Raw genomic sequence first — 22,985 nt, 5'->3', positions numbered from 1 at the left:
ATTGATAAATAGAGACAATAAATGACTGAAACCCAGGAATTAATTTTGATTTGGAATTGAAACACAGTCAGGAAAGTATGTACAACTTCTGTTAATGACATGAAATTTCCGAGTGGAAAATAAAGAACGTCCTGCGTCACTGCCAAAAAGCTTGAGAGGGTTGCCCCCGCTTGAGTTGCTGCTTCTGGGCGGCCCACAGGAAAACACGCCAAAGACTGCACACCACACCCAAACGCAAAAACGACAAAACAGAACTAGTGATGGTCGAGTAGTTTACCTGGACGGTCCAGGACGGGTGGCACACCAGCAGCTTCCAACTGAACAACGTGAAAATGCCAAGCGAGCAAAACAAGCGACTTACCGGCAGGAGGAGCGCCCCCCCATCAGCTGGGCCCGATCCAGTACTTACACACAGTCCTTGACCGGTCGCATGAGCGCAACATCGACTCAAGCCAAAACGTGAGCGCGGAATCTCGCACCGATTAGAAAAAGCACTACAAAAACAAGCGCATTTCCACTTACGTTCAACGTCTGATAGTTGCTGCAGTCCTCCGAAGGCCGCGGTTTGCACTTGCCGCAGCAGAAGTTGCAGCAGCAGCACAGGCAACAGCAACAGTAGCAGCCGGTGGCAATTCCGCAGATGAAGAACAGCGCCTGAAAACAAACAGAAACTGATCAGTTAAATGCTGGTTGAAGCGTGGCTGTTTCAGCTCGCACTTCCAGTTTGCACCCCAATAGCGGCAGGCTTTCGATAAACGACAGCAGCACGATGGGGTTGCAGTTATCAGGCATGTTGGCGTGTCTCGATGACGAGCCTCAGCGAGAGAAACTGGGCTTAGTGAAGCAACTGAACACATTGTTTATCGCGACTTCTGGATACGAAGCCGATAACGGGGGTTCTCTACTGTAGCCAAGACGCCGATAAGAAATTGGAATGTATTTTTGGGGGACTGGCGTTTGTCTTTATCGGAAATTTGGACTGTAAATCGTCTATTTTGGCTGGCGGTTGTGCATCCGAAAAAGTCTGGGTGTTTGCGACGGGTTTTCTGGTTTGACTAAACTAACTGGCAAATTTGCATCGGTCGCACCAACCGGTTCGAAAGCCCTTGATCTGCACCTACATTTGGGCTAAAAACATTAAGGATTAGTCGTTAAAAACGGCTCAACAAATCGCCCCAGTCCTAATGACCTGTTCGATAGCCCATCGTTTCCCTTCTGAGTTTCCCTCAGAAACGGTGCAAAATTCCCAGTCAGTCATTGGAACCTCCATTCTCCGAACCGGTTTTATCAGAAAATCCTAGTGTTTGAAGATAGAAGCAAAACATCAAAATAAATCGAAACCCGCTCATATTCCTCAAACTGAATCATTTCGATAGCGCGTTTCAAAACCCATTTTTTCTCCCTCAGGGCGTCGCAAGACATCAAGCCTCAAAGAAAAAGGCAAATTGGCAGAACACGTTCAATTCAATGTAAAAGTTATCAGTGAATAAGAGTGAAAATGAACACTGTATGCATCCGTGCCAAATCGGCAGGGAGAACAAAGGGTTTTTGCCTTTGCTGATCCCCGGATGGTCAATACTACCTGCACAAGCAAAAGGACATTTTTCTACCAAGCATTGTCGCTTTCTAATTGTGTAAAGATGCCGTTTTTGACCGATTTGCTACGCAAATTTTACCAGTTCTATGAGCCACACTCAGAAGGCAACATTTTCGAGGCCAAAGGCAAAGCCCGTCAAAACACATGAAGAAGGATCAGGAGCTGATCCGGCTTTAAATTCAGGGGAGGGGGGGTTATGTAGAAAAAATACACTCTTCTGTTGTCTATGAAATTAGAAAAATTATCGCAAAATTTCATGTTTTTCGTCTCGTTTTGCATGTTTCTCGGAAGCAAAATGAGCAAGAACGCTCATTTGTACATCATTCTTGAGAGAAATAAATGGCCTTTTCAGAAAGTGAACTATCGATAAGGAAATGTCGGCAGTTTTCTCAAAAAATGCTTGAATTCAAGAAGTTTTAGGTTTGCGTGGTTTTTTTTGAGTTGCAAAATCGACTCGAACATGACGCTGCTTTTTTCGAAGTTTCTCAAGAACCATTTGAGCCACCGAACTCGTTTTGGCATCGTTGGATAGAGAATTGAAAAGTCGATTCAGTCGAAACAACGTGAGTGAGGAAATTCGAGTTGTTTTGACCCCGAAAACGAAATTTGAATATCAGACACTTAGGTGCAAGATTATGCCAAAATTCCATGTTTTCCGTCCCATTTTTGCTCATTTCTCGGAGGCCAAAATGAGCAAGAACGCTCATTTGTACATCATTCTAAGCAGAAATAAATGGCCTTTTTAGAAAGTGAACCATCGATAAGGAAATGTTGGCAGTTTTCTCAAAAAATGCTTGAATTCCAGAAGGTTTAGATTTGCGTGATTTTTTTTGAGTTGCAAAATCCACTTGAACATGACGCTGCTTTTTCGAAGTTTCCCAGGAAGGATCTTACCTTGCACCAATTGGATGTGACCACAAAGTAAGCATTCACGTTCTCTTCGCCGAATTGCTCGGCAATGTAAAGACCAAGTGAGCCGTAATTGTCGTAAATGTTCCTTTTGGTGGTATCGCTGAGGATCGTATGGGCCCTGAAACAAACCGCACAGTGCAGTTTATTTGATTCCCGTGCGAAACTGCCACTGTTTACCTATTCAGTTCCTTAAACTTATCGGCAGCATCCGGATTATTGGGGTTCTTGTCTGGATGGTACTTGAGGGCCAAGCGCCGATAGGTTTTCTTGATTTCATCGGCTGACGCAGTTTTGGGCAGCGCCAGAATTTCGTAGAGTGAATCGCCCTGAGTGCTGAAAATTCAAACAAATCGCTTCAAACACCCGTAATTATTTGCAATATCAGAGGGCAAGGAAGCCATTGAAGCCCCAGCAGGATTAAGAGCGTTAGCTGCGGTGATTTAGAGCCGACAGATAAGAAACTCACTATAAAAGCCTGATCGATTATGGGTGAATCACTCAATCCGATGGTTCCCCGAATCGCGACTGGCCAAGGCAGTGAGCCTTAATTTAATTTTTTTTAAATCTACCGCAATCAACACTCACCACCCGTTAACAGTACAAACGACATTAACCTCAAATTTGTGGGGCGCCCTGAACGCAGCAACACAGTTTTATCGAAAATAAATGGCAACAAAACCGTCCCTAATGGCATTGGAAAAATCATTAAAGAAAATCAATCGAAGATCCGAAAGTAAAGAACTGATTCCAATCGCTGATGATTGTTCAATGGCGTTGAAGGTTCCTCTAACAAAACAGAAGCTCTTTCGGGAGCGAAACGGCCCAATACACCCGAAAATACCCATTAAAATATTGGTATTCCGCCTGGAGGTTGGCTGTTTCAATCCCAAAGATACTTACGATAATTTGCGCTTGGCGTCCATTATACACTAGTCGAATACCGGAGGGCCAAATGGGCATACAAATTACTCTTAAAATCGTTGAAAACTTCGGGAAATTCACCAAAATATCAGCATATTTACAAAACCTACTGAAAGTCACTGGGTGAAACACATACTGTCAGGATTTGTCAATAATGGGTTGCGGGTGGCCTGCCAACCAAACAGCGGCAAAATTCCCGAAAAAAACTTCCCAGATTTAAAACAGATTCTAATCTGCAGGCCTGTTTGAAATAATTATTGTTTAAATATTAGCAACTCGCACCTATTTACAGKCCGCGAAAAACTCTTGGTCGATTTAAGACGAAATATGCGCACAACTGACCACTTGCCTKGGATTAATTATTTGCAAAAATTCCCCAAAATAATTACCAAATAAATCAACCGATTTAACCAGGCAAAAAATTACCAGTCTGCTCAAAAAAACATTKGGGGTTTCGGCATAGAGAAAGTAAAATAAAAAATATTTTACTTACTCTATGGGTWTCAGCTAAAAAASGTCACTACTACCAACCTTCTAAATCKCCAAAAACCAACCAGGCAACGTCAAACCAACTGCCTGTCATTTGTCATTGACCGGCGTCCAAACAATCCTTAAAAGTAAACAACCGAATTCCGAAAATCTCCAATCATCTGCCCCAATATCAGACTCTTCTCCCGTTTAGTTAAAGGAAAATAAAGCAAAATGTCTATCGGTGTGCCCATTAAAGTTCTCCATGAGGCCGAAGGCCACATAGTGACGTGCGAGACAATAACCGGCGAAGTCTACAGAGGAAAACTCATCGAAGCTGAGGATAACATGAATTGCCAATTAACTCAGATTACTGTAACCTATCGGGATGGGCGGGTGGCCCAGTTGGAGAACGTCTACATTCGCGGCTCAAAAATCCGCTTTCTCATACTGCCCGACATGCTGAAGAACGCCCCCATGTTCAAGAAGCAGACAAAAGCAGGGGTGGCAGGAAGGGGCAAGTCTGGCATACTCAGGGCTCAAGGTAAGACGCACAGCACTGCTCAAACTCTGCACTCAATTGCAAAAGAGTTGGTTTAGGGGCAAATGATGCATTCGAAAACTAAAAACCTTTTTCAAGTTTCCTACTCAATGTTGATTTTGTTTCAGTTGCGAGGGGCAGAGGGAGAGGCGGGCCTCCTACTCGGGGCCGAGGAGGGGCCCCGTGGCAAAATCAGGGCCAGATGGGCACAGGCTCTGGCGGCAGGGGCCGATAATCCCAAAACATGCTGTCAGAGCAGCAGCATCCTGTACATTATTATTTGATAAGGCCAAAAAAGCCAGTCCGAGATCAGAAAAGCTGGATAGGCTAAGGACCAATGACCAGTGATTTAGTGCTTTGAGTGGTGAACAGTTCTTCAGATAAGTGAAGTTTTTTATTTATAATTTGTTTACAAAAAACGCCAAGGGCAATTCACCTAGACGGTTAGGTAATTTGCGATGTTCCATAAAAAGTTTTGTTTAACTGTCCCTGTATATTCAACTCAAGCTAGTATAAAATAAAGTTTTCTATCGGAAATAATCCCATGGCATGTAACTGAGTTGACCAATCCCTAGTGCTACCGCTGTTTCAAATTGCTGAGTTTTTCGGGCTTTTGGGCCGTAGAATAGAAGTTTTATCTTGCGAAACGCAAGAAATTCCATTCTGCTATTATTCTAATGAACGATTACGGACGGTTCAAATTCAAATCTTAATCGTAGTTAAGAGATTTGTGTTTATCATGATTTGTTTGTACAGGTTGATGACTAATTAATAACGACATCTTTTCAGAAAACAATGCAAATTAGTTTATTCGATCATGCACAATATACAAATAGATTCATAAATACTAATAGACTTTAAAACTCCGGCAGTTTTGTACTGTTCCACCAATCAAATTCTGTTTGCAGCCCCCGACCTTTGGCCACATGCCCTATTTACGCTCATATATAATCGAACTGGTTTATTTTTTCAAAATCTTCACCATGTCTTTGTTTTGCCTTTGAATGCTCAAATCGGCCTGGTCGGTCTTGTAAGTTATATTATCAATGAGATCATTCTGGGAGTCGATTTCCTGTCCCAGTTCGCATGCCAGTCCTTTTAACCTGCAAACACTCTGGCTTAGATTTGCTTAAAAAGCTGCTAGTTTATCAATTACCTGCATATATTGCTGGACATTTCCTGCAAGTTTGCGTCCAATTTTGCACTGAAATCCCTGCTTCCTGATCCCGTCGTTTGTTGCTGAGGCATACTGTAGTCGTTGCCCCTAAGCCGAGTAACGGGATGCTCATCATAGCGATCATAAGTCTGCAGCTTCTGGTGCAGATTTGAATTCGACGTGGATTCCTGATGGATCAAGTGAAGAAGTTAAGTTAACTGCAAATCGCCCCCTTTTTACCACTGGCGTACCCGAACAGTGCTAGGCGTCGAGCTGGACGTAGTGGGGCTCTTATCGTTCCTCCCAGACACGTAATTCTTCAAACTACTGAACACCGACTTGATGCCATTGATGTGCTTCTGCGAAAACCTGAGCGTGTTGTTGATGTCGTCCAGCTGCTTATCGGTCTTCTCCAGCTTCTCCCGCTGCCTCATCAGCTCCTCAGCAGTGGCAATTCCGATCTGTTCAGAGTCCCGCAGGATGCTCAGACTGTGTTGGGTGCTGCGTATCGTGTTCTCCTCGATCTGGCGCTTTCGCTCCTGGAAATCCTGTACCTGCAAATCGAACAATAGCACTGGCGCTGAGGGGCGGGCCTCAAGGGGGCTACCTGAGCCTCAAAACTGTTGCTGGGCGCCGGCCTGCGCGCATTTCGCAGAAATGTTTCATCGTCCACATCGTCGTCTTCATCGAATGGATTTGTGGACTTGATGTATCGATGGCTGGACATTTTCTTTGTTGCTGGAAAACACAAAAACACCAACTGTGTGTTTCTCTGACACTGACTATCAGCTGGCTGTCAGAATGCTGTAGTTGCTGAGCGAAGTTAGTCCCAAGAGCTTAGGGTTGATTAATTTATTGATCGATAATGTGAACTGAAGAAAGCGGGGATAATGGGGGCTTAAGTGCGTGCAAATGAGCAGAGAGATCATCACCCGTCTCATTTAGTTGTTCTATTTTTAATCATATTAGAGCCGTTGTATTTTGGCCGATCGATAACCAAAGATTCGAAGTGTTCTTGTGAAGGTCTTTAGGCGATTTTTGTAAAAAAATTGCATAATGATTCAAAATTGGAGTGCTGCGCACCTGATAGCCCCCACCGCGCAACCGGAAGACATTGGCAACCCTAGCGGCCAAAGTGGGAACTGTTCAGTTTTGTACCTAGTGGATCATGTTGGGTGCAGTTGGAAGAACCGCCAGCCTTTTGGCTGGAAAAACCTTAGAAAAAGTTGGACAAGAATCAGTGAAAGTCGCCACATGCCACTTCCAACAAAGTGAGTACATTTTCAGTGCAAAATTTCGGGGTTTTACCTGCCAGTTTGCTTGTCAAAGTCCGGCCAACTTGCAGGTCAAAGTCAGGCGGGTGTTACGTAAATTTCTGGCTGTTTTGCCCGATTTTAATCCTCCTCCTTATAATGGCAGTATGTTTAAGGCTTCAATCGGTTGATTCGGCCGGATTTTCGCCGAATTATTTCGGTTGCATAATCGAAATATTCCACCATTTTGAACTTGGCATCCCAACCTAAAAATCCTTATGTAATGGGGCCAGTTACTCAAAGGGGTCATTTGCAGATCGCACCCTTGCGGCCAAAGCGGCAGCCGCTCAGGCCAAGGGCCGTATCGTGGCCGTCATTGGTGCTGTGGTGGATGTGCAGTTTGAGGACGATCTGCCCCCCATTCTCAATGCCTTGGAAGTCGCCAACCGCAGCCCCAGGCTGGTCCTCGAGGTAAGTCCAAATCCGCTTGGTGCCCCGTGCAAGCTTCAGGGTTGGTTGGCTCTTCAATAGCCAGTTAATTAAATTTGCCTTGCTAGATCAAACTGGGAACAATCAGCTTCTGGTTCTCTCACCTTGGGGAATTGGGGTGTTTTTGTTTCGAACACTTAATTATCCTCGCCTTTCCGTGTGAAAGATGAGCTTTTGGGGTTGGGTCATCCAACGAACCGTTTCGAGCCTGTCAGTTGAGTGTAGCTTTCAAAATTGACCCCTAAAAGCGTGTTCACAGAGTGGAGGCTTTTGGGGTACCGTTTTGCAAGCTCAACTCGACTGGGGAGTCTTGCGGTTGACACGAATCCACCAGCATGTACTTTCACAAATCGGTTCAAGCTTAAAATTAAACCTTGTTTTGTTAGGTCGCCCAGCACTTGGGAGAGAACACCGTGCGTACCATTGCTATGGACGGTACTGAGGGTCTGGTCAGAGGCCAGAATGTGTTGGACACTGGTTACCCAATCAGGATCCCAGTTGGTGAGCGATTCCGGCGAAACAGCGCTGTTTCATCAACTCATCGAACTTGCTGTTGCAGGTGTTGAAACTCTGGGTCGTATCATGAACGTTATTGGCGAGCCCATTGACGAGAGGGGCCCCATTCCGACCGACAAGCTCGCTGCCATCCACGCTGAAGCGCCCGAGTTCGTCGACATGAGCGTCGAACAGGAGATTCTGGTGACCGGAATTAAGGTGATTGAATGTTCGTGTCTTCCACAGGCTTTGTTTACGGGATTTCGTGCCGTTTCAGGTGGTAGATCTTCTGGCCCCCTACGCCAAAGGAGGTAAAATTGGTCTCTTCGGCGGTGCCGGTGTGGGCAAAACTGTACTCATCATGGAGTTGATCAACAACGTGGCCAAGGCCCATGGTGGTTACTCTGTGTTTGCTGGAGTCGGAGAACGTACCCGTGAAGGTCCGTAGTTGCGCCCCTTGAGCCCCGCGTGTACTAAACAGCTTGTCGTTAGGTAACGATTTGTACCACGAGATGATTGAGTCCGGAGTCATCTCCCTCAAGGACAAAACCTCCAAAGTAGCGCTGGTATACGGGCAGATGAACGAGCCCCCAGGCGCCCGTGCTCGTGTGGCCTTGACCGGACTGACTGTCGCCGAGTATTTCCGTGACCAAGAAGGACAGGACGTGCTGCTCTTCATCGACAACATTTTCAGGTATATTGAGGTTTACGGAGAGTTTTTTGGGGGATGCTAATTAATGCCGATGCACAGATTCACCCAAGCTGGTTCCGAGGTATCCGCCCTTTTGGGTCGTATTCCTTCCGCCGTCGGTTACCAACCCACCCTGGCCACTGACATGGGTAGCATGCAGGAAAGAATCACCACCACCAAGAAGGGCTCCATCACTTCAGTACAGGTTTGTTTTCACACTTATATCCATCATAGATTTTTGCAATTGTGATTGTTTTAGGCCATTTACGTGCCAGCTGATGACTTGACTGATCCCGCACCAGCCACCACCTTCGCTCACTTGGACGCCACCACTGTCTTGTCGCGTGCCATCGCCGAATTGGGAATCTACCCCGCTGTGGATCCTCTTGATTCAACCTCGCGTATCATGGACCCCAACATTATCGGGCAGGAACACTACAACATTGCCCGTGGTGTGCAGAAGATTTTGCAGGACTACAAATCCTTGCAGGTAATCAGGACCGGTTTCAGTACAAGAGCTGCTTTCAAGCCATGGTTTGTAGGATATCATTGCCATCCTGGGTATGGACGAGTTGTCTGAAGACGACAAACTGACTGTGGCCCGTGCGCGCAAGATTCAACGTTTCCTGTCGCAGCCTTTCCAGGTTGCTGAAGTTTTCACCGGCCATCCTGGCAAACTTGTGCCCCTTGAAGAAACCATTAAGGTAAGTGCCCAAATTCGATCAATATGGAGCTGGGCTGATGGTTTTCGCGGTTTTCTCAGGGATTCCAAAAGATCCTGGGCGGCGACTACGATCACTTGCCCGAAGTCGCTTTCTACATGGTCGGCCCCATTGAAGAAGTCGTGCAAAAGGCCGAAAAATTGGCGGAAACTTCGTAAGCCGCCTACGATTAAGTAAAATAATTCATAGATTTTTCCAACCGCTAATCGAGAACAGCCCGAAGATGATTTAATTCTGAAAATAGGATTTTTATATATGTTCCAATCGCATCCCTTGGAGGGGGGTACGCAATTATTTGTTGTATTTACAATCTTTTAATTATTAAAAATAATTAGACGTGTAACTGATGATTGGCGTCGTTTTCATTGGTATCCCTGAGGTGAATAAAACCGACAGTTTTTGTTTATTTTCAGGTTTTTATTGTACAGTTATATCTACATTCTAATGCGTCTCGACACTTTTTAGAGAATCAAGCGTTCCTAAGTCCTGCAACGCATAGTGCGGAAATGAACAAAATCTTAAAATTACCCTCCGTTCACTCACACGAAATTCCGGCCAAAACTTACCATTTACATCGAGAGTGCCTTGTACAGTGTTTATTTGTTTATATAGTTACATAAAATAAAATCTCGATCAGCTGCGCAAGAGCCGCGCTTGTAGCTGGCGCTTGGTTTTACGCAGCTGATACCGACATTGGAAAAAAATAATTTAGTTACTGCTTGGTTCCATAAACGTTTTCGTCCGAGTAGGCGATGTACAGGAAAAAGTCTTCCTCGTGATGCTCCTGAAATAACAAGTTTTTTTGGTTGTAACTACTGCGATTCAGGTGAAAGACTAGGGTCGAAGTGGAATTTTAGGGGCTTTGCCCAACTAGATTAAAAACTATTATTTTTTAGAAACTCATATCGGAAAAGGCAGCACCGATTATCTGATTTTTTCGATCTCACAACGATGTGCAGTTGTTCAGAACATCGATGGTTGTTGGCGAAAAGTCCCATCGATGTTCTGACTTGTAAAGGACGGTTCAAACACACTTCGTTATTGTCATGTGCACTACATTGTGTAAATTTTAACGAATTACTCATACTTTCTTCCCATATCTGACCGCATTAGATAATACCCAAGACCGTGCTTAAAAAATAAACATTGATGAAAATAATCGCAGTTTTGCAGGACCAATAAAAAATTCCTGTTTTGTGAACTGGTAAATCCCCTACCTGGTACAAAGATCCCATGGTGGCAGACGTAGGGGGAATGGCATTGTTAACAAAAAAGAACAGTGCATCTTCGGGCCTCAGATGGATCCTCTTCCTGATCAGAAAGTAGAATTGGCCCACAGTCAAATCGGACGGGACTAGGTACTTCTTCTTATCCACATCGCCAATCTTCGCCTGGGGGGCCCTCTCCACAATCACCTGCAAATTGATGCATTTGAGTATGTTTTGCAGATTGTAAACAGACTGAGAAATGGGGAAAAACAACAAGAAACCCGAGTGACTTTTATGTAACTGGACATCCAGGCATCCCGAATGCTATTCCTGGAACGCTGCTCAGGGACTTTTTGCTGTTTTAAAGCCAGTTTCGGTAGTTGCCTGATAACCTTGAGGCCATGACACCAATATTGGCTAAGTAATAACAACACCGTGACGTCACTGGGGCATTTTTCGTGTGAAGTGCCATACGAATATCTCTCGAACGGCGAAAATTGGCAAAAATCGATGAAATGTCCCAATATTGAACTGCGTCGTTGACTTCGACGGCCATTCTTTGTACGCAAAACAGACGAAACTTACTGGCACTCTGTCGGGGTATTTTCGGCGGATTTTCTCGCCTTCGACTTTCCTCTTTTCGAACGGGAACTCTTCTTTATACATGAAACGCATATTTTCACCAAAATTTAACGAAATTCCACTGGTTTCCTAGCAAAGGAAAATTCACAATTGACGTTCACTGCGAAGTTTCAGCTGCTGTTGTGTTTGGAAAACAATGGCTCGAATAACTGGTGGGGGCGACCACGACACCAATCAGATCAAAGTCCCTAGGAACCTTTAGCCTAATAGATCCAAACGACACCAACACTGCTGGAAAGAATCTCCTAAATAATTCCGAGGGTGAATTAAACATTCAGCACTAACATCCTCAATTTGCTTCGCTCTTCAAGAAATCGCGCTTAAGGACCTTATATGGTTCATGTAGTCAAACAATGGATTGTGCAGGTAATGCTCAGGTCCACCAATGAACGCTCGAACTTGGTCACATGACTTTGGCAATCAGCTGTTCGTTGGCAAAAAACAATTCTGGGGTTTCCACCCTCCTATGTTCTTAACAGGCTGAACAAGGACAGATAATAGACTGACCTTCATTGCCAACTTGTCTGTTGGGGAATCACAAAGTCCCTAGGACGAAAACACACGACGCCATTTTCCATTGTCCGTCAGTCAGTCAGTGTCATAGATCATACGCAGTAAAACTCTTCAGTGTTTTCCAGCTAGTGTTTTGGGTGTTTTCAGTGTTATTTTGTGCCTTTTACCCCTCAAGTAAGTATATGGGCAGCACTCAGCAGTTTGGCCCTAATTAGTGTTGTTTTGACCCAAAAGAAACAATCAGCTGAGTATGTGGTATTCTCTCATTGTCAATACAGGCTGCAGGTCTATTTGTGTGTTTGTCCTATTGCCCCCTTCCGCCCCCATTAGGCGTAATTGCATTAGTTAGTATCAACGCGCTGCTTGCAGGTCATGGCATCGAATAAAAAGGTTCTTCTCAAAGTCATTATCCTTGGAGACTCAAGTGTGGGGAAGACGTCCCTAATGAACCAGTATGTAAATCGCAAGTTCTCCAACCAGTACAAAGCGACCATTGGAGCCGACTTTCTCACCAAAGAAGTGACCATTGACGACAGGTAAGCAGCTAATCGCCCAAGGCAAAAGCCTGGACTCATTGATCCCCCTTCCAGGACAGTCACCATGCAAATATGGGACACAGCCGGACAGGAACGGTTCCAATCCTTAGGAGTCGCTTTCTACAGAGGCGCCGATTGCTGTGTTTTAGGCAAGAATCTTCCCTAATTATTGATGATTCATATCATTTGAATTTAATAACATTGACTATCAGTGAGTCATGGGCATGGTTTCAATCAAACAATATCTTGCAGTGTTTGATGTGACGGCGCCAAACACATTCAAATCGCTGGACAGTTGGCGGGACGAGTTCCTCATCCAGGCAGCGCCCAGAGAGCCGGATAATTTCCCATTTGTGCTGCTGGGCAATAAGGTCGATTTGGAGCCGAGGGCCATCAGTGCCAAGCGGGCCCAACAATGGTGCCAAAGCAAGAATAGTATTCCATATTTTGAAACATCAGCCAAAGGTCAGTGTTTTGTTCCTGTTTTTCCCACTTGGCCCAAAAGTATGCATATTTTCCCGTTTAAACTCTCTTTCTGTTTTCCATATCACCACTCGGGTGTTTGCACAGTAGTTGACAGTGTTGCCTCTGTGACGCCGCCTTGATTGGTCAGGTTTTTGACCAGGCAGCTGAATGGAGGTATCGCGGTCCTTGTTCCTCCCATCTAAATGCAATGGCAGGGAACGTAATCCTCTCTCCATTTTCCTCAATTTCCAACTCCAATCGCCTTAGGCACTCTGTTGTAGCCAGTGTGAATATTTCAGAGGGTCTAAACGTCGAACAAGCATTTCTGGCGATTGCCAAAAACGCGCTGGCCCAGCAAAATCAAACGGTCGACCTCTACAACGAATTCCCCGACCAGATCAAACTCTCCAACGCTCAGCGACCCAACAACGGAGCCGACGCTTGCGGTTGCTAGGTGGAGACAGCGCTCCTTCCCCCCATTAAGATATGTATAGTGAGTAGCTTGCGCATTTCAATGGCCCCAAAAACTCCAATCAGGGGCTACCAAAGCAGTCGTTTTTCGTCATTGAATTGCCTCCAGTTGGGGAATGTTGATCAAAAGCGCGACATTTCCCCTCGATAGATTCACTATTATTATCATCATCAATATTAGTAGTAGTAGATGATTATTTATATACAGTCATGTGGTCTTAAACACTTGATTATATTTTTTTTACGTTAAGGTTAATCTAAAATGTGATATACATATGCAGAGGTTCGGCCTTGCAAACATCGCTTCTAGAGGAACATATGAATTTTAGCTATTTAATATAGATATTAGTACTAAACGACGGGAGGTACAAGGATTCAAGTTTCATAGGTTTACGTTTCTGTAAATAAGTTACTCTTAGTTGAACTTGGCTAGGCTGTGGCCCATAGGGAGGTTCATTTCGTTGTTAACAGATCCTGCTCCTAACTGCCACCGATATCTTGCGTGTCCTGAAACTCCAGCAGTTTGCTTAGTTTGCGAAAGTGCACAGCATGTACATAGTTAGGTGTTTGTGGATTATTATCGTACCCAATACAATTAAAGATTTGTATTACTGATCGAATAGACATATAAACAAAATGGAAAAATCAGTTTTGGGGAATTAATTAGCCAATCACCAATGTGGAAACACCGGCGGGATTCAAAATCTAGTACAAAAGCGCCAAGGCGTATTTTTAGGTCAAAATCCAGCCTGGGAAGCATAGAACCAGCCCCATACTGAGCTGCGAAACAGTCTTGAATGTTAATTAATATCCTTTGACTTGTATTGATCGCAAGGTTCGATGTCTGCAGATCAGAAGAGGTGATTTTGACCGGAAAAATGCCCATAGAGCCGTTATAGAATGTCCGTCGTGGCGCCTTTGATGAAGTCGAGAAACTTGGCCACATCGGTGAAGACCGTGTAGTGCGAGGAGTCGCACTTGAAGCCGTTCTGGAGGGCCACACTGATCGAAACTAAGCCTCTGATCTGCCAGACGGGGTTGGTTTTGTCTGAGCCCGGTCTGGGGAAGACCATTCCGCCTCCTGAGTCGCCATTGCACGCCGATGTACCTGTTAATGATCAGCAGAGTAAAATTATGCGGCCAAGAAAAGTTGTCAATGGTGGTTTGAAACTCCTGATTAAACCTGAACATAGGGCGGAAATGTTGCGATTTTTGGAAAATTAGGGGAGTTCCAAACCCGCTATCAGAACAGCTAAGGCGACTGGGCTTACCGTTTTTGAATCCCGCGCAAAATGTGGTGTTGCTAGTGAATCTGGAGTAGAAGTCTGGAAATGAGTAGATGCAGGTTTCCTGCGACACGATGGGCATGTTGGCCTTGGTGAGCTGCTCGGTGATTTTGCCCGATTCGTCGAATCCCCAGCCAACCACCGTGCCTGGAACGTTCAGTTCTAGCCCCATTTAACACTCTGAATGAACCCTGCCTACCTAGTTGGTCGACCAGCAAATCCAGCTTGGAGTTGCCCTCCCACAGGCAAATGGGCCGCACGTAATTGGTCAGCTCGGCCGGCTCGGCCAACTTCACCACTGCCACGTCGTTGCCGAAAGTGTGCGGGTTGTACTTGGGGTGGACTGTGATCGAATCCACCCGCTTGTCCTGGATGCCGGGCGTTTTCCAGATGCGCAGATAAAACTTCCCTGAAACCAACCACAGAACATCCCACTCATTCAACTGGAAATTTTCGTACTCAGAAGACAATCGACTCAACGTTGTCGCAAAATTGAAGGAGCATGTTCTGAGAACTGAGCGTGAACAGAGACCAGCCCCTACCTAAATAAACAAGCAAGTTGCCCGCGTTAATGCTGTTGGTGCTCTTTTTCCTGGTCACGCAATGGGCCACAGTGAGGAGATGTTGGAGGCTGATCAGTGAAGCCCCGCAAGTGTAAGTCAAGTCGATGCCCTGGGCATGATAGAGGGCGGCATGCCAAGGAAAGTCGCCGTCTCCGATGGCCTGTCCGTGAGTGATTAGCGGCCTTGGAGACTTCTGAAACATCAGCGTTTGGAGATGTTTGAAAGCCATGGGGGCCTTGGATGGGTTTACCACTACAGTGCCGCAAGTGGCCTTAGCCAGAAGACTGGGCTTCGCCTGGGGCCTCCCGCTGTCTGGAAGCGACAGCGCCCCAAAGTCCGAATGGTAAAAGTCCTCGTCGTCGCTGGAGCCTGGTCTTCTGCGACATTTATTTGAAATTAAATTTCTTCAGCGGAAACTACGCCTATTGTCTGAAACTTACCTTCCAGGTGGGCGGATGTTTATAGAGGGCGAGTTTCCGAAGTCAGGGGAAGAAGGGTCCGAAAGGTCGGGTTGGTTGGTGAAAAGATGGCCGGCGGCCCACGGGGCCTCCGTAACCACGCCATCCTCTGGGCACTTGACCCTAAGAGCAAAAAGCGGCCCAGTCAGCTATTAGCACGTAAGTTGCAACTTACACAGCGTTCAGCCGCAAGCTGACCAGCTTGGGGGGCGGCCGGTTGGGGTCGAAGCGTACGAAAAACTTGATTGTCAGGGGCGTGCCCGCCTTCAGTCGGTAGTCTGGGTTTTTGACCAAGAAGCCCTTGTTGTGGTCTTTGATTTCCACTTCCCCAAACCAGTTCTACAATTGGGAGTAGATCATTAATGAGCAACAGCGGTTTTTGGCAACAACCCATAAATCATCGTCAATTGACAGCTTGCGTCAGGATTCAGTCACCCTGTATATTATTTTTGAACGTATTCAGTTGAGTAGGCCACAGATCACAGAGCCACTCTGTGATCTGTGGAGTAATGGAGTAAACTGGGCGCCACGTTGCCGTGCGGCTGCTTTTTCCGCCACATCTGCTAAATCCCACGGTACCCCCCCTTGAATTCTGATCAACTAGATGCTACTGTGGAGTTTAGGTCGCGGCAACATGGCTAAACACACGCTATGGTCACGCGCGCATTGCCATAAAAGTAAGGTTAAAACAATCAAAATATTGATGTAGGTGAAACACAAACGAAAATGATATCAATTTATTTAGAGGGAAATATCGATCTGTCGAGCGAAAATCTCCCGGAGCAACAACAAACATTTAGTAACTACAAATAGAGAGAAGTGGTGCAAGGGTATGATCATCAGTCGCGATGGACGCCAGAACGCAAAAGTTGGAACACCAACGGCAGATTTTGGAGCAGAAAATGCGACAGAAGAGACTGGCCGGGGGGATGGTGCAGGCCTCGGACGCCCGCAGCAACTCGGGCAAGAGTCGAGATAGTAGCGGAAACAGCAGACGGGAGCTGCATGGCTACGACGGTCCGTTGCAGTTTGCCATGGGCCAGGACAGCAACCCCGATCAGATCATTGTTATGTCCAGTGTGGACAGTCTGGGTAAGTCCAAGGGGGGCCTTAAAGCGCTCCGAATAAACCTTCGGTTCTGATGCTTCAGACGACACAATGGTCCAGGACCTGACAACCAACAACATCTCAAGCAGCGACTTGCTCGATATTGAGGATGAGGAGTCGTCGCCGGTGGCGCCCAACCAGAACGGCAACCTGCCCCTTCCGGTTAACCCTTTGGCCGACTATCTGGACGACATGGCCAATGATAATCTCCAGGCCACTGCGCCCCCGGCTAGTCTGGAAATTGAAGGCGATCTGACCAATGACGACCTGGCCGCTTTTGTCTTAGAACCTGCCACCCCGAGGGTGAGTCCCGTATTTTTCGGCCAGACCTGACAAGGCGAGCACCAGAGGAATTTGCCGCCTGTTTGGTCTGGCCGAAAATCAGCTGCATTCCTAACGTATGCTTGTTAAGTGAGGGTCATTTTTTGGGTATGAGGCTGGCTAGCCAAACGTCAGCACTGAAATCATCAGTTGCTCAAACAGTGGCGCTTAACTATCCATTGGATGTTTCAAGCGGTGCTAAATGAAACTGAGTTTCCCATTCAAGAACGTAGCTGATATCGGTCGTCTCGCTTGCGCGCATGTTAGTTGGTGACAGGCACGATCGCTTGCGCGTTGCTGCGTTCGCACTTGACCCCTTCACCGCTAAAAGTGTTTTGGAGTCAAATTTTGAAAAAATTGTGTAATCTACCTCACATTTTCTTGCAGGTGCTGTTCCGATGTCGCATCACCCGTGACCGACGCGGCGTGGACCGGGGGCTCTTCCCCACCTATTTCCTGCAGCTGGAGCGCCCCAGGGGCCGCAGAGCCCTGCTGCTGGCGGCGCGCAAAAGGAAAAAGAGCGCCACCAGTCACTACGTGATCAGCGCGGACGCCACTGACCTATCGCGAAGGGGCTCAGGGGCGGTGGGGAAGCTGCGCAGCAACGCACTGGGGACCCGGTTTCAGGCCTGGGCCGGCAAGAGCGCAGGTTGGTTTGGGTTGGTTGGCGCATTGCGATTGGAGGCTAATTTGCGGAGTTTTAGGTGGCACCAAGCAGGAGGAGGAGAGCAGCGAAGGCCCCCCGAAGGAGGAACTGGCAGCCGTGCTCTACGACGCCAATGTGTTGGGTTTTAAGGGGCCGCGGCGCATGACCGTGCTCGTTCCTGCTCTGTCGGAGGGCCGGCGCGCTGGCCCCGATGAGCCGCTGGTGGAGGCCTGGAAGTCCGGGCGCAACGATCGGCTGGTGTTGCTGCGCAATAAAACGCCGGTCTGGAACGACGACACGCAGTCCTACGTGCTGAATTTCCACGGCAGGGTGACGCAGGCTTCGGTGAAGAATTTCCAAATTGTTCACGACAGCGATCCGGAGTACGTGGTCATGCAGTTCGGCAGGGTGGCCGATGACGCCTTCACCATGGACTATCGCTATCCCTTATGCGCGTTACAGGCTTTCGCCATCGCTCTGAGCAGCTTTGATGGCAAGTTAGCGTGCGAATAAGGGTTTGCTGATTTTATGCGTGAGTGTTTCGTTTTAGTGTTTATTATGCTGGCCATACACGGCCCGGTTTGCCGTGTGTGGCCACCCCCTACTCGATCTGATCTTACTGACTGATTGGGCAGTGTTGCCAACGGCGGCAAGACTTCGTCATCGTTGCAGTCATTTGCATGCTGATGGGATTTTTTTGGGTTTTGCCCGGTTGACAATGCTGCCAGTGTTCATCAACCAAGCGAATTTCATTTTTGAGCTCATGTGGCGCCCGGACTCAACAGTCCTGGATCTGTTGCATTTTTTAAACGGTTTATCCAGGGCTTTTTAGCCGCACTGCTCAAACATTAATGTGCCTTTCAGTTGACTTTGATTCCTATTTATCAAGCAAATTGTCTATTTTTGGAAAAGGGTCATAGTTTTTCACTTTTGAGCCAAAAGGCTCAACAACGGGCTTAGTTAGCTGGTAGAGCGGCGTTTATTTACGATTAGTTAAGGAGTACTGCGACAAATCAATGTTGTGCCTTCTTTCAGTGAATAATCTGAGCACTTGCAGACGCTCGGCTTAATTGCATTTTAATCTATTTCCCGCTATTACCTAAATTAGGTGCTCGATTTCCCGATGTAAAGGGCGTCCAAATGGTGATGATTCACAAATTTTCCGCACTGGCTAATTGCCCAGAATTTTCATTGTTCAGCGCCCAGTCAGAGAACCCAAAAATCCCCAAGTTCACCCTCTAGTCTCACACTCAAAGGCCAAATATTCCGGTTTAAACTTTGCATCTTTCCCCATTTGAGAGCTGTTGTGTGTGTTTCCGATGAACCGTAGATGTAAATATGCATTCCGACAGTATTGTTAAATGGAAATAATCTCGATAAATGTAAAGTAGATGTGAAATAAACGTTCGTAAGAAAAGCCCCAGTGTTTGGGTACTCACCCCGAGTTGTAGGGCGGTGCTGTCGAGCACCACGCGGAACCACACTCCAACTAAATCCTGGCTTCCAGTAAGGACGGCGGTTCCGTACCAGCGATCCGGTTCTTCAGGTCGCGTCTCGTATTGGAAGATTTTGGGGCACGGCGAGATCAGCTGCTGCGAAATTGCCGCCCCAAACACTCCCCAGACGACCAGCAGCGATGCCAGCATGGTTGGGCCACTCTGTAGATGCGGGTAAGTCGTTATGAACTATCAAAGAAGATGTACTTTTGAGGCCACTCCTTGAAACTAATGGGTTTTTCGGGTTTTTAGGCCGTCGTTCGGTAGAATTTCTTCTTAACGTTTCGCAAGCACGAGTGGCTTGCATCTTCAGAGGAGGTTTGCTTGAACTCGTGCTTGCGAAACGTTAAGAAGAAATTCTACCGAACGACGGCCTAAAAACCCATCAGTTTCGTTATGAACTGTTTATGGCTATAGACTACGCGGAAAGCGCCCACTAATTTTTATTGCAATTTTATGCTTTGATGATGCAGTTGGACTGGTCGGGAGTAACGTGAATATTTTCGGTTTTTTTTTAATCTTCTTGATTTATTGTTGTTGACCTCCATGGTCCGACGAGAGCGATTTGGGTTTCAGGCTTTTGATGCATTAATTATGAAAAAATGCGATTTTGGCGACTTACTGGTTAGTCAAACCAGCCGGGTTTTGGATTTTTTAAACTTAGCTCACCTGAATTCGGTCGATTCCTCAAAGAACTCTCCTCACACACACCAACGCAGCAGCAGGAGTACAACAGTCGACAGAAATACTCAAATTTATCACCTTAAGTGTGGATTTGAAAGTTGGTATTTCCCAAAATCACCGTAAACCCGTTTGAAGCTTTAAGTATTTATACCTGAAATGTGCGTATTCGCTTTAATGTGCTTTTTTGGAGAAAAACGCGCGATTAACAATCCATAGACTTGAATTCCTGCTTCTTCGGGCAAGAGATGGACGAAACAGGTCGGATCGCATTCAATTCAAACCAAGAGTAGATAAATGTGCGCTCTTGTTTCTCGTTATTGCGGCTATTCGTCGGTCAAGTGCGGTCAAGATTTCGAATTTACCGCCAATTTACTTGCTTCGAAAAAATAGTGACCGCTCTTAGTCGGTTTGTTATGAGATTATTTGGATCACTTCGGGCCCACCCTGTATATGCTGTATTGTTGCCGGCTAGTTGAATTCTCCTTGACCGTCACTTGCGGTTGTTATTTTGTATCTCAGTTTTGTATTAAGTATGCTAGGATTTTAAGCGGGGTTTGGCAATGTCGTCAGAGCTAAAACTACGAATTTTTTAGCGCTGCAAAATCACAACATTAGTGGTCATTCAGGGCAAAATTTTAATTTCTTATAATTTAATTGAACACACGAAAATATGGGAAATTACAGGCTGCGGCAGGTTTTTGTAATGGCGTGTCCTCAACTGTATCTCCATTTCGCTTTATTTACCAAGTGTCTGAGCGAGATGGGAGCGCCAGCAAAATTCTACTGATTAAGGGCTGAAGGTTGTAGCCAAAGTCCAGATCAACCCCCTATTGTTTTTAAATTACGAAACTGCTCTCCTATTGAAGTTTATTGATCTCTTGCTTGAATGAAACTGCACTCGTCCATCTCTAATCTCTGGGAAAGCTGGGTTATGTACAACTTGTGTCAGTAGAGTGCAGAAGTTTAAAATTTTCATCACTTTGCCCCCTAAAACTCGTCTCAACTGAGCAAACAATGTCTCTAATTGCCAGCTTCATCCGCCACAACACCAGGTAAGTTCACCCGCCTCCAACCCTTCTAGTTTTAACCTGAGTGGTTCCAGCAAACTGGTGCCGAAGCTCAGCCAGAGTGCCCCAAAGTTCCACTCTTTGGTGACGCGCGAGGCAGCGCCCCTTAACCCGGGGGGGCTTTTCAACATTCTGAGCCGCTCGGCAATCAGGGTGCACTTCCCCAGACCGTCAGAGCGGAAGAGGGTGCAGCGGCACGGATGGAAAACCCGAATGAGCACGGCAGATGGGCGCCGAACCCTGATGAATCGCATATTGAAGGGCCGATGGGTCATTTCGCATTAGCCCGAATTGGCTGGTGGCTGTAGTTAGTGGAAATAGAGGTATTTTAGTCTTTAATAGCGGAAATTCATATTCATAAGACTTGAGGAATTAAGGCACAAACAGGGGGGGTTATGTAGAAAAAATACAGTCTTCTGTTATCTATGAAATTAGAAAAATGATCGTCGATCTGTGCAAGGGTGGCGCAAGATTATTGCGAAATTTCATGTTTTCCGTCCCGTTTTGCATGTTTCTCGGAGGCTGCTTTTTTCGAAGTTTCTCAAGAACCATGTCATGACCCCCATGACTCCCCCCCTCTGGATCCGCCCTTGCATAAGACTTGAGGAATTAAGGCACAAATGCTAAACGGAATGATTTTATTTGAAGGTACTAAACGCGCATATTTAAAAAAAATTTATGTACCTATTTTCAAGCTCCAGAATTTTCAAACAAATTCCACTTAAGCGTAAACTTTGCTTTATCGTTGGGACACTTTGCACATTGTCTCTTGATGGGAACGGAGCAATTGGCTTAATAAAACTACCGCTAGTTTTGTTGAAAAAGTGGAAAATTTTCAGTAATATACATCTTCTGGTCTGGCACGGTGGCACATATTATAGAGGAGCCCGAAACCCCTCCAGGGCCCCACTTGGTACACTGAGTCGAAGCTGGGGTGGCAAAATGCGCACTAATCCTTCATAGTGTCTTTGATCCATTGCGAATATTTGCCGGCGTCAGTTAAAACTGTATAGTGTTTCGGATCGCAAACCGACTCGCTCTGCTTGGCCACGCCCAGTGAGACGATGCCCCTCAGCTGCCACACTGTGTTGGGGCCGGTTGTGTCGCTTCTTGGGAAGACCATGCCGCCCCCCGAGTCGCCGTTACAAACCGCAGTGTCTGAAAAGCCCCAAATTACTCCCAGCTGAGGATTAAGTTCGTTGGTGTTACCGTTCTGAAACCCCGCACAGAAGTTGTTGTGGGACAAAAACTGCGAGAAGTTGCGATTCGAGAACAAGCAGTCCGTGTTGGAGATGACGGGCAGCTCGATTCGCATTAGGTTCTGCGACAGTTCCCCTTTTTCGTTGATCCCCCAGCCGACGACGGTTCCTGAAATTTCCCCATTTAAACTTATACCCAGTTGAATAAAAGTTGGAAGCTGAAGAAAGAGTTTGATACTCGGCCATCCACGGTGCATTTGGTGTCAGAAGTGGGATTTACCAGAATCCAAGTTGAATTTTGATGGAAAMYAGAAGTAAATCAMAGAAGGAAGACCCTGCAATGGAGAACCCCAGTTTGATTGCACTGCTCATGCAGATGAAAGACGAAATGARCAGTGTGGGGTCAATGAGTAACCCCGATTATTATTTCGTAACTCTTTTTAGGGACAATTACTACTGAGCCAAATAGAATAAGYTGATTAAAAATGAGTGGACTGTATTTGAACGTTGTAGTTGGTAGACAAGTTGTCGTGATAATGTCTATGACAATACAAAMAGATTCTGGCGCTGCCTAGCAACATTGACAGGCCAATGTTGCCAACCTGATTTACTCAGGGTGCGCACAGGGTACGCACACTAATCCCGACAAGCMGAATGAATGACAAAATGGAAGACAACAGTAGGAAAAKGATGGACGAAATGAGCGACAACAGYAGGAAATTGGACGAAAAAATGGACAAAATGAAKGACAMATACAAAGAGATGCTGAATAAAATGGACGACCTGAAAACAACCGTTGAAGGCAAACTAAAGAACATCGAGGAAGTGACTGATGATGTGGAAAACACTGAAATCGTGGACGTTCCTGCAGTAGTGGACGAGCCAGAATATAAAAATCCAGCAGTTCAAGAGCCGAAAGTTGACCGAGAAGATGGTATTGTCGAGATCACGAATGAACAATTTGATAATGTCCACCGCAGTTGTGGACGAAACGTCAGGAAGAAATTCCCATGGAAGGATTATCAAAACATGGAACATTATCAAAGGCGATGAGGCAGTGGGCGAAGTGATCTCTCGT

At 46.2% G+C, this 22,985-nt stretch overlaps 11 protein-coding genes across 20 annotated transcripts in view; 6 read left to right on the top strand and 5 right to left on the bottom strand.

Annotated features, from left to right (window-relative positions):
• Positions 1–3,581, bottom strand: part of LOC109540003 (dnaJ homolog subfamily C member 5 homolog) — a 5,858-nt gene extending 2,277 nt beyond the window's left edge. For all 4 annotated transcript variants that reach the window (XM_019908122.2, XM_019908123.2, XM_019908124.2 and 1 more), the window contains exons 1-4: positions 3,410–3,581; positions 2,687–2,842; positions 2,492–2,627; positions 523–654 (exon numbers count right to left, since the gene is read on the bottom strand). In XM_019908122.2, coding sequence (XP_019763681.1) covers positions 523–654; positions 2,492–2,627; positions 2,687–2,842; positions 3,410–3,432 — 447 coding nt within the window. In that variant the 5' untranslated portion in view covers positions 3,433–3,581. The remainder of the gene's footprint in view (positions 1–522; positions 655–2,491; positions 2,628–2,686; positions 2,843–3,409) is intronic.
• A 410-nt stretch (positions 3,582–3,991) lies between these two features.
• On the top strand, positions 3,992–4,979 carry LOC109540009 (small nuclear ribonucleoprotein Sm D3). The gene is made up of 2 exons (XM_019908132.2): positions 3,992–4,442; positions 4,568–4,979. The coding sequence occupies exons 1-2, from the start codon at positions 4,133–4,135 to the stop codon at positions 4,672–4,674; spliced, it is 417 nt and encodes a 138-aa protein (XP_019763691.2). The 5' UTR covers positions 3,992–4,132; the 3' UTR covers positions 4,675–4,979.
• A 242-nt stretch (positions 4,980–5,221) lies between these two features.
• On the bottom strand, positions 5,222–6,644 carry LOC109540000 (synaptosomal-associated protein 29). The gene is made up of 4 exons (XM_019908116.2): positions 6,203–6,644; positions 5,847–6,149; positions 5,596–5,783; positions 5,222–5,542 (listed from the first exon to the last, which is right to left on the bottom strand). The coding sequence occupies exons 1-4, from the start codon at positions 6,320–6,322 to the stop codon at positions 5,401–5,403; spliced, it is 753 nt and encodes a 250-aa protein (XP_019763675.2). The 5' UTR covers positions 6,323–6,644; the 3' UTR covers positions 5,222–5,400.
• A 71-nt stretch (positions 6,645–6,715) lies between these two features.
• Positions 6,716–9,651, top strand: LOC109539986 (ATP synthase subunit beta, mitochondrial). The gene is made up of 10 exons (XM_019908089.2): positions 6,716–6,866; positions 7,165–7,319; positions 7,724–7,838; positions 7,897–8,051; positions 8,110–8,272; positions 8,325–8,526; positions 8,584–8,728; positions 8,783–9,013; positions 9,066–9,227; positions 9,287–9,651. The coding sequence occupies exons 1-10, from the start codon at positions 6,764–6,766 to the stop codon at positions 9,401–9,403; spliced, it is 1,548 nt and encodes a 515-aa protein (XP_019763648.2). The 5' UTR covers positions 6,716–6,763; the 3' UTR covers positions 9,404–9,651.
• On the bottom strand, positions 9,642–11,438 carry LOC109540010 (gamma-aminobutyric acid receptor-associated protein). Its single transcript, XM_019908134.2, has 4 exons — positions 11,381–11,438; positions 11,039–11,326; positions 10,463–10,660; positions 9,642–10,029 (listed from the first exon to the last, which is right to left on the bottom strand). The coding sequence occupies exons 2-4, from the start codon at positions 11,126–11,128 to the stop codon at positions 9,958–9,960; spliced, it is 360 nt and encodes a 119-aa protein (XP_019763693.2). The 5' UTR covers positions 11,129–11,326; positions 11,381–11,438; the 3' UTR covers positions 9,642–9,957.
• Positions 11,439–11,611: 173 nt separating this feature from the next.
• Positions 11,612–13,728, top strand: LOC109540004 (ras-related protein rab7). The gene is made up of 5 exons (XM_019908126.2): positions 11,612–11,782; positions 11,978–12,144; positions 12,199–12,293; positions 12,397–12,609; positions 12,909–13,728. The coding sequence occupies exons 2-5, from the start codon at positions 11,981–11,983 to the stop codon at positions 13,061–13,063; spliced, it is 627 nt and encodes a 208-aa protein (XP_019763685.1). The 5' UTR covers positions 11,612–11,782; positions 11,978–11,980; the 3' UTR covers positions 13,064–13,728.
• LOC109539987 (chymotrypsin-C) lies at positions 13,671–19,933 on the bottom strand. Of its 5 annotated transcripts, XM_019908095.2 has the most exons (10): positions 19,627–19,720; positions 19,321–19,358; positions 18,901–19,146; positions 15,563–15,726; positions 15,370–15,510; positions 15,180–15,306; positions 14,909–15,122; positions 14,566–14,775; positions 14,352–14,513; positions 13,671–14,188 (listed from the first exon to the last, which is right to left on the bottom strand). In XM_019908095.2, the coding sequence occupies exons 3-10, from the start codon at positions 19,105–19,107 to the stop codon at positions 13,974–13,976; spliced, it is 1,440 nt and encodes a 479-aa protein (XP_019763654.2). In that variant the 5' UTR covers positions 19,108–19,146; positions 19,321–19,358; positions 19,627–19,720; the 3' UTR covers positions 13,671–13,973. The 5 variants fall into 5 exon arrangements, with proteins under 5 accessions (XP_019763654.2, XP_019763649.2, XP_019763652.2 ...); XM_019908090.2 differs by lacking the exon at positions 19,321–19,358 and having other exon boundaries at positions 19,627–19,933; XM_019908093.2 differs by lacking the exon at positions 19,321–19,358 and having other exon boundaries at positions 18,901–19,119; positions 19,627–19,933.
• On the top strand, positions 15,897–18,879 carry LOC109539991 (protein king tubby). Of its 3 annotated transcripts, none has more exons than XM_019908099.2 (5): positions 15,897–16,064; positions 16,133–16,479; positions 16,538–16,797; positions 17,203–17,464; positions 17,520–18,879. In XM_019908099.2, exons 2-5 carry the CDS (start codon positions 16,236–16,238, stop codon positions 17,972–17,974), a joined length of 1,221 nt encoding a protein of 406 aa, XP_019763658.2. In that variant the 5' UTR covers positions 15,897–16,064; positions 16,133–16,235; the 3' UTR covers positions 17,975–18,879. The 3 variants fall into 3 exon arrangements, with proteins under 3 accessions (XP_019763658.2, XP_019763659.2, XP_048522126.1); XM_019908100.2 differs by having other exon boundaries at positions 15,897–16,069; XM_048666169.1 differs by having other exon boundaries at positions 15,897–16,479.
• A 492-nt stretch (positions 19,934–20,425) lies between the features above and the next one.
• The window catches only part of LOC109540011, a 4,458-nt gene continuing 1,898 nt past the window's right edge, over positions 20,426–22,985 (top strand). The window contains exons 1-2 of the mRNA XM_019908135.2: positions 20,426–20,693; positions 20,744–21,031. Of these exons, the coding sequence (XP_019763694.2) occupies positions 20,656–20,693; positions 20,744–20,993 (288 nt within the window). The 5' untranslated portion in view covers positions 20,426–20,655 and the 3' untranslated portion in view covers positions 20,994–21,031. The remainder of the gene's footprint in view (positions 20,694–20,743; positions 21,032–22,985) is intronic.
• LOC109539989 (limulus clotting factor C) overlaps positions 21,520–22,985 on the bottom strand; it is a 4,488-nt gene continuing 3,022 nt past the window's right edge. Inside the window, exons 8-9 of the mRNA XM_019908097.2 lie at positions 21,918–22,076; positions 21,520–21,866 (exon numbers count right to left, since the gene is read on the bottom strand). Of these exons, the coding sequence (XP_019763656.2) occupies positions 21,658–21,866; positions 21,918–22,076 (368 nt within the window). The 3' untranslated portion in view covers positions 21,520–21,657. The remainder of the gene's footprint in view (positions 21,867–21,917; positions 22,077–22,985) is intronic.
• On the top strand, positions 22,171–22,975 carry LOC125504323. The gene is made up of 2 exons (XM_048666171.1): positions 22,171–22,302; positions 22,581–22,975. Exons 1-2 carry the CDS (start codon positions 22,209–22,211, stop codon positions 22,958–22,960), a joined length of 474 nt encoding a protein of 157 aa, XP_048522128.1. The 5' UTR covers positions 22,171–22,208; the 3' UTR covers positions 22,961–22,975.

Source organism: Dendroctonus ponderosae, unplaced genomic scaffold (assembly GCF_020466585.1).
Source record: "Dendroctonus ponderosae isolate FM_Combo_2020 unplaced genomic scaffold, Dpon_F_20191213v2 Dpon_F_20191213_4, whole genome shotgun sequence".
Classification (NCBI taxonomy): Eukaryota; Metazoa; Arthropoda; class Insecta; order Coleoptera; family Curculionidae; genus Dendroctonus; species Dendroctonus ponderosae.
The sequence above is the reverse complement of the archived record's forward strand: the minus strand, read 5'-3'. Positions and strand labels throughout refer to the sequence as shown.